The sequence below is a fragment of the Pteropus vampyrus genome, unplaced genomic scaffold (genome assembly GCF_000151845.1).
Source record: "Pteropus vampyrus isolate Shadow unplaced genomic scaffold, Pvam_2.0 Scaffold66, whole genome shotgun sequence".
NCBI lineage: Eukaryota > Metazoa > Chordata > Mammalia > Chiroptera > Pteropodidae > Pteropus > Pteropus vampyrus.
This window is the reverse complement of record NW_011888847.1, coordinates 2,094,706-2,110,490: the sequence shown is the minus strand read 5'-3', so window position 1 is coordinate 2,110,490 and position 15,785 is coordinate 2,094,706. Positions and strand designations below refer to the sequence as shown.

Sequence of the window (15,785 nt, the reverse complement as noted above, 5' to 3'; positions counted from 1 at the left end):
ATCTGGCTGCAAAGCTGGGGTTTCTGTGTCTGGTCGTCCCTGTCTTTGTAGCATAGGAGAACTGGAAGGCACTGGAAGGATCTGGCTGCAAAGCTGGGGTTTCTGTGTCTGGTCGTCCCTGTCTTTGTAGCATAGGAGAACTGGAAGGCACTGAGGGTCATCTAAACCAGTGGTTCTCAAACTCGAGTGTCTGTTGGAACCCTCTGGAAGCTTGATAAAACTTGTATTCCTGGGCTTCACCCTAGAGTTTCTGATTCAGCAGGTCCGGAATGGGGGCCATATAATTTGCTTTTCTCATAGGGTCATGGGATGCTGATTGTGCTAGTCCAGGGACCACACTTTGAGAACCTGTGGTCCAAACTATTGTTTCTCCAAGTGTCAGAAGAGTAGCTCTAGTGATTCACAAGGTGGTTTTAAGTGCTACACAGTAACACACCAAATCCATGATTTTGTGTACCTTCAATTAAGGTGAGAGATCTACGGAAGTATAAAGAAAAGTATTACATAAATAACTGATGGTATGCAGCTAGTAGCAAAAATTGTAAATATGGTATGCAGGTAACACAAGTCTGGGAGTTGCTGATTTAAACTGATGGCCTGATTTCATAGGGGAGGAGACCACGTACAGCCCACAGAGGTGATCTCCCGCCTCCCTGGCCCTCTTGACTATCAGTAGCAGTGGCCACACTTGAACCATCTAAGGGCGCTGAGGTGCCCTGCCCTGCTTGCCCCTCCCAGGTATTCAGAAGCTCTTGGCATGCTAGGGAAGACTGTTGTGACTCTGCCTCTATCCCAGAGGTCTTTGTCTCCATTCTCAGCCCTACAAACAAGGGTCTGTGTTTATAATGTTGGTAGTTTGTACATTTTGGGCTTGCTTGTCTGAAACCAGATGTCCCAGAAGGCAGGGAAGGGCTTGATCTAAAAACCCGTCCTTTTATGGCTCCAGACCCCGAAGCCCCCAGGAATCTGTTTCATGCATGAAAGTTGCAGGAGGGACTCACATGAGTTTCCTGGCTGCCACCTTTGGCTTTTCACCCTCTGTGATCTTTTCATTTCTTAACTTGCTGGCCCATCAGCCTCTGCTTTCCATTTCGTGCTGTGATCCAGCGAACCCCTAGAGCAGATGAGAAGGGTCGTCCTCAGACATCGGCTGAACACATGCTGAGCACATGCTGTGAGCCAGGGGCTGTGCCAGGGCTGAGCTCAGGAGCCAGACGAGCCCCCAGGTCACGAGGGGTCAGCCTGTAAATAGAAAATGACTGAAAAATGTCATGCTTGCTTCAGAAGAAGAATTAACAGGTACAAGAGTGACACAGCATGAGGAGGGACCTGGGACAGCTGCAAGGAGGAAGTGATGTTGGGAAGGGTTTTTAAGGGATAAACAGGAGAAAAGCTAGTTAAAGAAGTGAGAGATGCCTGTGCCAAAGCTTGACATAGGGAACCATGGTGGGTCATTCAGAAAGGACTTGAATGGTGGGAGATGAGATAGGAGAGAGGCAAGAGGCGGAGCCAGACAGCCCCAGGATGCCCGCTGAAGGATTCTGTAAGCGCTGAGGGAACCAACAAAGGGGCCAATGTAGGGAGGAACAAATAACTTTTGCATGTTGGGTAGACCCCTCAAAGGGTGGTGAGAGCAGTTTTTCAAACTACAGTCCAAACTACAGTCCAAACTACAGTCCACTAAACTACTCTTAGTGGGTTGCAAGATCTGTTTAGTGGGCTGCAGCCAGCATTTTATAAAAAGGGACGTAGGGAGAGACACAAAATAAAAAATAGAGTGGATTACACATAGTAGAGATAGGTGAAATGTCAAGAAACTTGCTTCAGTTTTAGGTAAGGAAAGTGTGTGAATGTACTGGATCGCAATGTCAAATGTATTTTTTATAATGGAGCACACTTTAAAAAGCTCGAAAGTGAGTTTAAGGCACAGAGGGCTGACTAGAGGGTGTGAGACTCGCCAACGTGATTATCCAGGTGATGCAGGCCAGTCTAGGGCCCTGGTGGAAGGGACTGAGAGGTGAGGATGAATTCTGGTGTTGACCAGATGTGGAGGCTGAAGATGGAAGATTTGAAACCAACTCGATTCAGAAAGTCTGACAGCAGCGCAAGGCTCTTAGGCCAAGAAAACATCTTATTTGAAACAGTGGATCTTGGTCCCTTTCCGGTAGCAAACTGGAAGCTTGAGTTTCAGGGGGTCTGGGGAGAGGGATCCCTCAGTTCTTTGGTGGCTGGTGTCTTGGCCTTCTAGGGTCCTGGTGTTAGAACTCTGACCTTCTGTTCCAGTTATTGAATGTTTTTAAATAAAACTCAGGCGGGCTTCTAGTGCCTGCAGGTTTGTTGAGGATGCCTTTATAGGAACTGGGCTGCTAATGACCTTGCTTCTGCTGTCTTCTCAATAGGAATATCGTGAAAGGCATGAGAGAGCTCCGGGAGGTCCTACGGACTGTGGAGACCAAAGCAACTCAGAACTTCAAAGTGGTAACACGGGGGAGGCCTCAGGGCTGGGCTCTGGGTGCTGGGTGCTGGCCGTGGCCGGTTTATTCCAGGGTCGACTTCAGCGGGAGACAGCAGAAGTCCTAGCAGGCAGCCCCTGAATCCAGGATGTCGATATAGCACATGCACACTTCTGCTCTCCCCATCTGTGCTCATGGCAGACGTTGTTAGTCTCAGCGTTCTCTCCCACTAGGCCCAGGAAGCACCCTCAGCATCCTTCCCATCATAGCACTGCAGGGGGCCCCTAGCCTTAGATCAGAGTTGAAAGCTACTGCCACCCTTTCTTATTAGCAAGGTGGTGTGCTAATTCTTATGAATTTGTTTATGATCTTAGTAAATAACCTAGACTCCTCTTTGCTGTTCCAATTTAGGCCTGCCTTCTTAGGCTTTCATTCACCCCAAACCAGAGCTTGGTTCCCGCTTTTGAATTTCTGGCCATATATCAAAAAAGTATCTAGTAGAAGGAGCTGCCTCTGCCCATGGCTTTATGCTCTGCAAGTTCCTGTGAATATACTCAGAGCTGTGCTGGGCTTCATGGGGTCAGCAAAAGAAGGAATGCACCTTTTGCCTAGGGGAGGAGAGAGGGTTAAAAGTTGAGGAGCCATGGAAGGCCAATAGAAGGGATAGACAGCCTCAGTGCGGGAGGGGGTTCCTTGGGAATGAAATAGTGGGCCTCCTGAAGGGGTAGCACTTTGCAAAGTGGGGACATTTGCTGAGAGGTAGATGGAGGGCATTCTGGCCATATCGGGAAAGCCAACACGTACCTAAGCCTGAGCCCCTCCCTCTCTGCCAGATGGCGGCCAAGCACCTGGCAGGGGTCCTGCTGCACTCCCTGAGTGAAGAGTGCTACTGGAGCCCCCTGTCCCACCCTCTGCCCGAGTTTATGAGCAAGGAGGAGAATTCCTTCATCATGCAAGCCCTGCGGAAACCTCACCTCTACGAAGGCGACAAGTAAGCTCTGCTTGCCCTTCTGGACCACGCCAGCCTCATGCCACAGCTAGGGTTCGGCCCCCAGTGGCAGCCCCTCTCTCTTCCCCATGCTTTCCTCCAGCTGCCACCCAGCTAGCTCACTGCCAGACAGGCCCTTCACTATCATCAGGAGCCAAATAGACCAAAGAAGGCAAGTTTTGGTTGGAGGTTGGCAGGAAATTCCTATAAGGCATCCAAAAGTCACACAAATTATTAAGGGAACACCTGCCTTCCTGATAGTCTTACTGAATACGCCGTCTCTCTTGTTTGTGCCAATAATTGAAGGTGGAGGTCTGTGACAGCCTAGCAGAGCTTCTCTCTCGCTCTGCCCTGCACCTTGCCCCAGCTACTTGATGCAATGCTGGATGCAGGAAGGCCTATTTCTTCCCCTGGAGCATCTGCAGTATTTCTGGCCAGCCTGCCCACTGCAGCCTTTCAGATCCATAACTCTGGGGCACGATAAAGAGCTGCAGGTGGTATCTGGTGCCTGTGAATTATGCAGGAGAGGGTCACCTTACCAGAGCTGGTGCTGACTCCAGGACAGAAGGGCCAGTGTGGCAGGCGTGGCAGGCCAGCGGTGCTGCCTGAGGGCCGTACTGGAGCCAGGCCTTGTTTCGTGTCTTTCAGCCTCTACTGCCCGAAGGATAACATTGAGGAAGCCCTCCTGCTGCTCCTAATCAGCGAGTCCATGGTAAGCCCCAGGGCCCTCCTCTGCCCATGTGGGGTAGGGCTGCGGGCTCGGGCACAGGCTGCCACGTCCCAGCCACACTCTGCCACCAGGGATGTCCCTGAAGTAGCGATCTTGGATCTGCTCCCCACACAGGGATGAGGCTTGCTCACTAGCTTTGAGTCAAGTGCACAAAGCTGCATTTGGAGACCTAGGTCCTGTCTCCAAATGAGTAGAAACTGAGCTAAAACGTCCCCACCCATTTCTTCTGGGATTACAAGAGATGGTTATCAGCATGTCAACAGTAAGTACGCATTGAACAGATCTGTGCTGGGTCCTTGACCCACGTAAGGGGGTGGAAGGAACATGGGCTTTCAAGGCAGAAGGCCTGGGTTCAGGTTCCAGCTCTGCCACTCGTTAACTGAGGGCCCTGGGCAAACCACCTAATCCCTTTGAACCTCAGTTTTCTCACCTATAAGATGATAGTCATTCCCAGAGGTAAGTGTGCCTGCAGAAGAAATTCACTCATTTGTGAAACTATCGATCGATCGTCATGTACTTTGTGCCAGGCTCTGTACTAGATGCCGGAGTCACAGCAACAAACAAATAGAGTGCAGCCCTGCCCTTGTGGAGCTTATGTCCTAGTGAGGGTGGTGGCCTCAGAGCTTAGGAGCCTCGGGTTGAGACTAGGTTTTTTAAAATGATGCATCTGAGAGCAGTGTGTGGAAGTAGAGTTTAAGAAACCAAGTCCCCACAAGCCGGATCCCTGAACAGCCAAAAACAAGTGTTCCTTTGGACACTCAGGACCGTGTGATGCCAGGGCTTATTTAGAGAACTTCGGTCAGTGGGTTACCTCCAACTCAAGCAAAGAAAGATGCTAGTCTGGGGGACAAGAGATTGTATTCTTCCTCAGCCAGGCCTGGTCCATTTGGATTCCGGAGGCAGATCTGATTTTCATTGGAGAACGATGTGCCCCTCACAGAGAAAGCACCCTCTGACCACAGACTGAACTCGTTTCTAATTATGAAATCTCAGACATAGACCATAAATAAGTACCCCGTCACTGCCCTCACACACCTCAGTTAGCTACCTCATCACCTAAGCTCTAAGGTGAGACTGCACCGAAGTCACCTGTCTCGGGAAACACCAGTCATTATTGTCACTTTCCTGTACTAAGGGTTACAATGAGGTCCACAGGTGGAAGGTCAAAAGGTGAAAACGGGAACATTTCTTAGGTCCTTTCTATGCCAAGTTCCAAGGTGATTATCTCATGTAGGTAGGAATTATGTTGAGCCATATGAAAACTTAACAGTTTCCTATGGTCAGTCTAACACTAATATGTTCCTGTCTTACAGATGAGATAAGTAAGGTCCAGGGCAGGTACATGTCTTGGTCAAGGTCACACTCTAATAATCCTTGCAGCCATGGACCTTGATTCACACCTGTCTCCCTAAATAGCTTCCAAAGTACTGGCTGGGATCGAGGCACTCTGTCTCCCCGAGTATTTCCTGTGACCTCTGCTTGACCTGGGTGCCCAGGACCAGAGTTCAGGTGCCTTTCCGTTAAGGTTATTCCCCGTCAAACCTCAAGCTGCCCATAACAAGGTAGAGAATGGCCTTTTGCTAAAAGATGGCCCACACTTGGAACCAAGGTAAATTTTCCTAATTTTGTGGTTTCCCTCCATGCAGCCTTTCCCTTTTTCGAGAGGCTGAGTGGCGGGCCGGCCTGCCCTGGAGACTCAGGGGGTCCAGGCCAGCAGGCCAGGCAGTACCCTGGGAATTCCCTGTGGCACACAAAGCAGAGGAAGTGCTCAGATGCTGAGTACACTGCCGCCGAGAGGAGGCACCTCTCCCAGGGCTGACTGGTTTGTTTCCTCTTGCTCACACCCAGCCTGTCACACATTTAGAAACTTTGAGAATTTGAGAGAGAGCTTTGGTGATAGACTGAGCTTTGGTGACTCATCTACAGAGGGCTTTCCACCTGGGATCTGGATCTGGCTTCTGTGGCTCAGAGCACTTTCTCCTAGTGACCAGACTGACTCTGGCTTCTCTCTTGTGCTTTTTCACACCTTCCTTCCCTGCAGTCACAGCCTCAAGTAAGTGTGGGCATCAGGCCCCGCTGCTCTGACCCCTCTGCTGAACTGTGAGGCTCAGTTTGGCCTCCACGTACCTGGGGGTTTCCCTCGTCTCTCTTTGACACTAGCTGGATTTGGCTGCAGATAATAGGGAGAAACCTCTAGAATTAGCAGTTGGCGGCGGTGGCTGTTACTCGTGTTCTCCCTAATATCAGAACTCATTATGCTGCAGTAAAAGTTGTTCCAGCACAGCCAGCTCAGCAAGCATGATCCTAGCTCTATTCCTCCAGGATCGCCAGGGCAGCTGCTCCAGGAAGGGGTGTTTGCACGTTTCCTGAGCACGTCAGCCCCCTGTTTTGTAGTTTGAAACTCAGAGGAAAAGCCTGCCTGCATGGGGTCTAGGTGTGGGGCTAGTGCCTTGACTATGGTTTTTGTTACAGGCTGACTGTGATCAGAATGAATGAATCCTTGTCTTTCAAGAGGTAAATTGAAACCTTACAAATGCTTCAACAGAAACACAAGAGATATGAGCTATAACTGGTTGAAGATTTGTGTTTTGGACCCAGTTTTGAGTCTTTGGGTCTGAAAGAGCATTTTAAAATCCATCCACCCACCCAGGCATCCAATCTTGTTTGAGCAGCTGCAATGTGCCAGGCTGTGCCCAGCACTGGAGATACAGTGGTAAACAGTTCAATCAGAGCCCCGTCCCAGGTGTACTCCCACCTGGTGCAGTATGCGCTCTAGAACATGGAGGAAACCGTAGTCCCCAAATCAGAAGGAATTACCCCCATCTGCTGAACCCTAAATGCGTATTTTAGTTTTTGAAAGACCCATGTATTAAAACCAGCTTGATTTTCTCAAACAGTTGGGGAACCAGGAGATATGGGAATCTTAGCCATTTCTAAAATACTGATCTAGGGGGAAAAAAGTACTGATCTAGGGCATAGAAGTATGTGCGACAGCAAACTGAATCTTCAGGTCCCCGTTCATTCAGCTGTTGGAAAAGTTGCTGCTGGCGTCAGGCTCTTGTGAACTGAAAAGGCAGAAAGGCCTGGTAGTGAGTGATGGCGGGGTCAGGGGGAAGCCTCTGGAGACTGGGGCCCGCAGGTTAACTCTAACTTTGTGCCATGGCCAATGTCAGGCATCGGCAATTTGAGTCTTGAATTTGCCATTTACAACCTGTGCGGCCTGAGCAAGTTTCTTACCTTCCTGACCCTCCATTTTTGCATCTATGAAATGGGGTTATTAGGGCCTCTCTTGCAGGGGTTTGGGCAGATTAAGAAAGTGAATATGGTGCCTGGTACGTTGTAGGCGTTGAACACGTGTCTGTTTTGTCGTGATAAATACTTAATTCTGACTCAGTCATTTTAGAAAACATTTAGGTTCAGATCTGTTTGGGAGAAAAATTGGCTTGAGGATACCATTTGGGGTTTTTTTTTTTGTTTTTTTTTTTTTTAAATGCTTCCTGGGCTTGATTCCATGTGGGACTCGGCAGACGAGCACAGATTGTTCCAGCTCTTGGCTCCTGGTTTGCTGTCACACGGGGCCCCACTCTGCTGCGGGCTGTAGTGGTAAAGGGTCTGATCACACTGCCAGCTCAGAACACTCAGTTCAATACAGAGGAAGAGCCTCTCGTCCTAGCTGGCAGGAAGAGCTGTGATTTCTGCCATAGGAGGCCAACGTGGCAGGAGAACGGGGGCTGGCGTGAGCCCAGCCTGGGTCACTGGGCAGATGGGACATGTCACAGAGCATGTCATTTCTCAGCTCTGTGGATGGGCAGTTCAAGAACCGGTGGTACTTATGTCTGCCAGTGGGGGACGACAGCACGAGCGGAACATGACGGCATCCCCCAAGATGGGGCAAGCGTCAGGCACAGATGCTGCCAGGAGAGTCTTTTCTAGGACGATTGCTGTGGGATATCAGCAGCAGGCCCTGAGGATGGGTTCTTGGCCAATGGAGAGGCTGCGTCTGAGAACAGGGCTGAGCTGGGCCCTGGCCACATTGCCCAAGAAGCTTGCATAGAGGTGGCATCTGTGACCTGGTTGGGAAGGCCCAGCCTTGAGTTTAGCTTTGATCCTCCCAAAGAGCCGTGCCGGGCCTGTGATAGCCTGGATGAGCCTACTGGACACTCTCAGAAAGAGCCAGGGGGTGAAGCCATAATGTCTAGGTTCTAATCTGGGTCCTTACCATCTATCTGTATGCCTTGGGGAGCCTCCTTGGGCCTCGGTCTTAGGACAGTAGTACATGAGAAGGTCATCGTGGAAATTATGAGATGCCACTTACAAAGTGTCCACAGGTTAGTTCTCTTTCCTTCTCTCAGCCTGTTTCTGTACAGAGTTAAAGAGGAGAGATATGGCTGGGCAGGAGTGAAGGTCAGTGCTGTCTGGGGCCCTGCGGCCACCAGAGGATCAGACTGGGGCTGGCAGAGGAGGCCCACAAGACAGCAGGAGAACAGGGCAGCAGAAACCTCCCTTGACTCTTGGGACCTTGCACAAGTTAGTTCACCCACTGGGGCTCAGTTTCCCCATCTGCAAAGGGGCCATAGTGGTTTCATTCTGCCCCTCCATGGGGTCACTGTGAGGCCAGAGGAGATGATGGACATGAAAATTCAGCTCCTAAAAGGGTAATGCATGGCATACACATAAGGGATGGCTATTTTAACAGGGATCACCTGCCTTAGGTTTCGCCGGGGCTGGCCCTCCTGAGGAAATGGCCATTCCCTTGTGGACCTTCCTATAAGCCCCCTTATTTGCCTCCTAAGTACTTGAGGCAGAGACCAGACATGGATCACGGTGACTGTGATGAACCATTGGATAATGGAGAATGGGGAAGAGCACGTTACTTTGACTTTGCCTCTTTTGAGCTGCCAGAAGGTCTGGGGTGCATGTCCTTTAGTCTGGGGGAGGCTGCCCCTGGGAGGACAGCCAGAGGACTCAAGACTAGGAGCAGGGACAGCCCATGAGCCCTGCCTGAGATTAAATATATGAATTGAACAAAAGCAGGGCATCCCTGGGGGTCAGAGGCCTTGGGGGTGGGCCTGGGGTTCATGCATGGAGAAACCAGGGGAGAATATTCTGCCATTATTCCAAGACTAGTAAGGACTGTGATGGTGAGAAGAATATTTAGTGACTGTGTGTTGCTTTAAGGGTCACAGGTGCATTCACATCTGTCACTGTATTTGATCTGGAAGATTTCCTAGTGAGGCCATTTAAATGGTGGAAGGAAAGGAGTGGCTGGAACTAGTTCAAGGCAGGCTGTTTATGGAGCAGGGAGGCATTGTGTGGCTTGAGGATGGTAAGCCCATGGGAGGAGGGAGCAGGACAGCTGGGATACCCGGACAGGGACTTGAAATCCTCAGTGTCTGAGGCCCTGCCCTCTGAGGCTTGCTCTGGCCCCTGAGCTGCGGGTGAATTCCTACCCTGTTGCTCCCCCCACAGCTTCCTTTTTTCTGCCCTATTTCACCCACCCCGCCCTGTTGCCATGGTTACCTACTTAGGCACAGCCCAGCAAGCACTGGAGCATTTCACCGCAGCCCTGCCCCGAAGCCATAGCAACCGCTGGGCAAACTTCTGCTTTTGGCTTTCCTTTGGGGAACCACACTTCCCTCTTGGCACAGGCTCTAGGTCCTGAAGGACCCCTGAGAAGTACCTTTCCTGCTGTCTCCCCGTTGGGAGCCCCAGTCCCCTGGCCTAGGAGATGCTGCTGCCACCCCCTCTTCTGTGCCTGTTCTTCTGACCTAATTCACACCCAGTACTAGAAATTCACCCCTCCCTTTCCTACCAGACCCACCTTAGGAGATGGCTGTTCTCTTAAAGGTCAAGGTCTAGGGCGGACAGGAGGAAGTTCCCACAGCTGGCCCGGAAACCTTTTACATGTCACTCATTCTACACACGTGGACTGAGTAAAGTGCTGTGTGCTAGCCTGTACTGGGAGTCTAGAGACATGTCCCTACCCCAGGAACTGGTGAACCAGTTGAGGGTGTGGAGGTCGCTGTGTATGTCCCGTGTTGAGGGAGGATGAGGGGGGCTCAGCCTCACTTGGTGAGATAAGTCAGGGATGGCGCTGAAGGGGCACATACCAGAGTTGAGTTGTGAGGAGCCAGTTGACAGAAAGAACAAAGACAAGTTGACAGAAGAAACAAAGACAGGCTTTGGTGAGGATAGGGAACTTCAGGGAGTTCTGTGTGGCCAGGGGAGGACTTGGGAGCTGGGGGGTGGGGGAGTGGGGGAGGAGAAGCTGGTGTGGTGGACAGATGGGGCACATGGTGAAGGGTCTGCTGCGGCAGCCACAGAAAGGAAGCTGGACTTTATCCTGGGGCAGTCAGGGGTGGAGATCCTGGCAGAGGCTACTCTTCAAGGACAAGCCAACCAGAGCTAAGGCCTATGGTGACAGCTGGCTGCTCACCAGCCCCAGAATGAGAATGGTCTGCATGGGCAGGTCCCCAGACCCTAGCTGTGCCTAACTAGGCCTCTCTTTCTGCACCACAAGAAAGCCACCCTGCAGGCTGCCTGCCCTAGCCTCTGTCCATCGGGATCTCTCTCCCACAGAATTCTAGCTCAGATTCCACTCGGTATGTGCCTATATATTGCTGCTGAGGGCAGAGACTGTGTCTCCCATCCTTTCATTCCCTAACACACCCCCCACATTACTGCCTGGTGGAGGCTGCCTCTCCAGACCCCATCCTGGGTGGTCAGAGCTGGGGAGTTGCTGGAGGTGAAGGCTGGAGGTGGAGGATTGGGGAGGAACATGGCCAGGCACAGAGCGAGTTTTGGAGTTTTGTGTTCCTACTTAGCTCAGTGAGATAGCTCCTGCCAGGCATCTCCTTGAAATTTCTTCTCCCTTCCTGTTGGTGCTTATGTGGGTGGATTTCACCAGGAAGGAGGGGGCTTTCTCTGCCACTTTCCCTCTCCAGTCCTCTCCCTTAACCCTTTGGAGTTCCTGACTGGCTCTTGTTTACCAGGCTGGCATCAGGGCTTAGCCTTTCTGGGGATCTCCTGGCCTCTCGGCACCCTCTCCTGGGGCCGGTCCACATCCATGGTGGCGGTGGGCAGCCCTTGGCTGTTGTGGATCCCCAGCCACTGGCTTGCCTTACTGCCTGAAATGCCCCTGTGGGTGAGTCACTTTTTTGGATATTATAGGCGCTTTGGCTTCCAGAAGCCTCAGTGGGAACACACTTCAGGCCTGCATAGTAGGACATCCGGAGCCCACAGTCCAAAGGTTGTTGGGCTTCTGGTTCTGCAGCCATTTGGGAGCCTCAGCCCCAGACCTGGAGAAGCAGGTAGTAGTCCTGGCCAGAGGGAGGATATGAGGCACATCTGTGGACAGGAAAGATTGTCTAGATCTGACCAGTGTGATCTGGGTTTTAAGAGCCAGCAGTTTCTTTTACTCTGTCAGGAAGGCGAAGTCCTTGGTTCTGAGGTCCTGTGTCGGGAAGGAGAGGAGGGTGAGTCCCAACACATGGAGGGGCTTCTAACCCTTCTGCAGAGGCAGGGGTATGCTAGGAAGAGAGACCCCTTGGGCAGAGGGAGAAGAGATAAGAGCGGAGGATGCTGGGAGCAGCCAGCAGGAGCATCTGGGTAGAATCCAGCTTTGCTTCAGCTCAGGCCATCCTCAGAGTGTATGGGGGGTGTTGGGGGGAGGATGCAGGGGCCCCAGAGCATCCCAAGCCTGGTCCTTGCTCAGAGACCCCCATAACTCCTATTCAGCTACTCCCAAGCCTGAGTACTATCCCTAGGGTTGAATATACTGGAGGATGGGTGGAGCATGCCACAGGTCACAGAACTTGAGGGTCCAGAATCCCTGATGGTGTGATTTCAGGCTCAGTGAGAACAGAGCTCCCCCTTCATATTGCACAGAATCGCCTAATCCTAAAGCACTCTTTCCCTGGGCCCTCCCTTCCCCTCTCTGAGCAGCCACATGGCAGTGCTGAGCTACTGAACTCCTGAGTGCTGGATGCCAAGCACAGAGGTCTTGAGTGCGGGGGAGATTTCTTGGGGAGGAACAAAAAGTTCCATGGTCGGAGAGAGTCAAGGATAGACCTGGAATGATAGGAAAAAGGTATGGGGGGTTCTATCAGAGAGACTCAGGGGACCCACAGAGTAAGTGAAGAGCTCTCCTCCGTGAGCCGACCGGGGGGGCCACCCACCTGACTTGGACAATTCCACATATTCTCTGGGGCTCTTTCTGTGAGTGGACAGTTTTAAACAGACAAGGAGCTCTCCCACAAAGCAACTGGTCTAACGCCTCAAAAATGCCAGTGTCTTGAGAGACAGAGAAAGGCCGAGGGACTCTTCCAGATGCAAGACACTAAAGGGACATGGCACCTGTGTGCAAGACATCATCCTGGATTGGATCCTGGAATGAGAAAAAGTAAACAACTAGTGAGGTGGCAAAATCCGAATGTGAACTGGTGTCAGATGGTAGTAATGGTAGTGTTACAGTCCCTGAATTTGGCATTTCTGTTGTGGTTATGAAAGGGTGTGTCCCCTTGTGTTTAGGAGTAAAGGACCATGTTGCCTTAACCAACCCATTATCATCATCATCATCATCATCATCATTAAGAGACAGACAAATGTGATAAATATTAACAATTGGGTTTACCATTATGGTACTATATTTGCAACTTTCCTGTAGGTTTGAGATTTTCGTAGAAGCACAATGACTACCTGGAGCTGGAGCCCTCAAAAATACTCCCTCCCCGCAACCTGGGCGAAGAGCAGAGGGCTTTCTCTCTTTGGAGAGGGCCTTTGTGAGGATGGGAAGGACTCTAGCTGTTTCTGGGAGTGGGGCCACCTGCTTGGCCTCAGTCAGTAGTGAAAGGGTGATGGTCACTTGGCCTGCGAGTCAGGGGTCCTGCGTGGCCAAGCACCTGCTTATTCTCTGTCCTCACTCTTTCCAAACCACGTCTCTCCACAGGCTGCTCGGGATGTGGTGCTGAGCCGGGCGCCAGAGCAGAAGGAGGACCGGGCGGTAAGCCTGCAGAATGCGGCGGCCATCTACGACCTCCTGAGCATCACGCTGGGCAGGAGGGGGCAGTACGTCATGCTCTCAGAGGTACAGCTGGCCCACCCCACCCAAGAGTCGAGTGGCACACGGAGGAATTCAGATGGAGCCACCCATTGTCTTCCTCCACTGTCCCTTCCCTGTCTGCACCAGAGGGTATAGCTCAGTTCTGGGAGGCCAGCCTTGGGACTGTTCCATTTTCAGTGCTAAGAGACACTGGTAGGGTGGGTTTTTTTTGTTTGGTTGGTTGGTTTGGTTTTGCTATTGTTTTTATTTTGAAAGAACACATGGCATTGTAAAGAGAAGCACAAGAGGAAAATTTTCACCCCTCGATTTCTCCAAGATGACAGCGATGTTTTGTGACTGCCTCTCCTGGCAGGGCTCTGAGCTGAGTGGACAGACACCCATTCTGTTGGACAGACCCTACTGGGACAATGCTCAGTGGGCTGTGCCCAGGGAGTTGGTGCCTCTCCTGCCTCCTACATGCAGTGCACGTGGCACACACACATTTTTGAGCTTTCAAGTCTGAGCTGAGATCAAGGTGGCTTTGAGGCCTTTGTCTCCTGCCAACAGTGGGCCTCTTGGCAGTAGATTCTCTTTCCAAGTGTTTAAGAGGGCTCCTGAAAGGAGGGACGGTGACACCTGCTGAGCCCCTGCTCACACCAGGCACCACACAAAGTGCTTTCCGAGACGACCCCCTTGTTAATGTGGGAAGGATAAGTGGTGTTCTCGCAAGTTTAACACAAGGAGGGAGAGGCCCAGAGAGGTGGCTTTTTGCCCAAGATGGTGCAGGGAGTGCATGTTGAGCCAGCAGGTGAACCCAGGCCTTTGAGCTCTTAAAGTGTGTGCTATCTGTACCTGTTCCCCCCACCCCCCTCCCCTCACCACCCACCTGACTCATGCTGGTGGCATCTGCCTCGAGCACCTGGAACTTCTGTGGGAGACTATCAGATCTCACCGCGCAGCCCCTGATTTGGGGTTGCCTGGGACTGGATAGGCCAGTGGAGCAGTACATTTTCTCAGTGCACTTAGAGAACAGCAGGGCAGAGAGGAGCCTTTATATTGGGGCAGCTTTTTCTCCATGGCCTCTGCAGTCAGCCTGCTCTGCCGCTTACCAGCCCTGTGACTCTGGCAAGTCATTCAAGCCTTAGCTCCCTCATCTGTGAAATAAGGGTAGAGACCCCACCTCACAGGGCTGTTGGAGGAATAAATGAGGTAATACACGTAGAAAGCTGAGAGCACTGCTATGCACAATATTAATAAATGCCAGATGTTATTTTTATTGTATCTCTGAGACATTTTGAAAGCACTTTCACAAATCGCATTTCATTCGCTTTTCACCATCACCCTGTGAGATCATTCACGTGTTATGGATGTGGGAACCCAGAGCCAGAGAGGGTGAGAGACTTGTGCAGGGTCACAGAATGCCAGTGGCGGGGACAGGTTACCCTGGGAATTTTCTGACGAGAACCAAGAACGGGCCTCCCGCGCCTCCTGCAGGCAGTGACCTGGCAGCGATTACCCCAGGAGGGCATGGATGGGCTGGGGGTGGGAGGACCCCAGCAGGGAAGTGCTGACGTCTCCCTCTCCCCAGTGCCTGGAGCGAGCCATGAAGTTTGCGTTTGGCGAATTTCACCTTTGGTACCAAGTGGCCCTTTCCATGGTGGCTTGTGGGAAGGTAAGGCCCTGGAGTGCTGGGGGTCGCACCCTGACCCTCAGGAGCACTGCTCCCCTTTGGTCACCTCCTAGAGGTGGGGGGTGGCGGACAGTAATTCAGAAGTGTCATCTGGCAGCCGATTTCCATCTCCAGGGAAGTGAGGGCATGGGAGGGCCACACACAGACCCCCGTGTGAATCCGGGGTCCGCGTGTGAGTTATGAGTGGGCCAGGTATGCAAGGGGGTGCTTTTTTCTGAAGATATGTGTATGCCTGGGGCACCATAGCATTTCTGCAAGTGAATTGATGGGTACGACTGGATGAGACAGGTGTGAGGCGTGGGCTCCAGCGAGGGGAGCATTGTTGCATTGGGCTGTAGCTCTCTTCTTGCTCCTTGAGCATGGAGTCATGAATCAGGAGCTGACCGCATCCCCGGTCTCAGGGCTACATCTGCTCTTTACCCACCAAGCCCTCATTTTTCCTCAGATGAGAATCACACTTACATAAGTCTCTATTTTAAGCAGTGACATGAAAGGAAAAGCTTTCCGGGGCTGGGTGCTGGGGCTGTTGGAGCTGAGGATGCTTCGAAGGCAGGAAATAAGGTGGCATGAGCTCACAGATCGTTCCAAGAGCTGTAAACACCAGGGCCCTTTTGTGGGGCTGAGGGAATTCCTTGCCACCCCCCGCCCCCACCCATCTGTGCCACCTGCCATTTCTAGCCCCGCAGCCATCTCCGAGGAGGGCCCTTCTAGGCTTGCCAGCACCTCCTCCAAGAATGGAGGGTGTACAGGCTGGGTCCTGGCAGGGAGAGGGAAGAAGAGCAGGTGCTGCAGCTTGACAGGTGGGAAGTACAGCTGAGAATCAAGTAGGGCACCTTCTCAGCCCCCGCCCCACCAGGCATTTTGTCTTCCCGAACATTCTCCCC

At 51.9% G+C, this 15,785-nt stretch overlaps 1 protein-coding gene across 1 annotated transcript in view; it reads left to right on the top strand.

The window, feature by feature from the left end:
- The window catches only part of TTC7A (tetratricopeptide repeat domain 7A), a 104,382-nt gene that overhangs the window by 32,469 nt on the left and 56,128 nt on the right, over positions 1-15,785 (top strand). Inside the window, exons 5-9 of the mRNA XM_023531281.1 lie at positions 2,400-2,478; positions 3,287-3,444; positions 4,090-4,153; positions 13,119-13,256; positions 14,800-14,883. Coding sequence (XP_023387049.1) covers positions 2,400-2,478; positions 3,287-3,444; positions 4,090-4,153; positions 13,119-13,256; positions 14,800-14,883 — 523 coding nt within the window. The remainder of the gene's footprint in view (positions 1-2,399; positions 2,479-3,286; positions 3,445-4,089; positions 4,154-13,118; positions 13,257-14,799; positions 14,884-15,785) is intronic.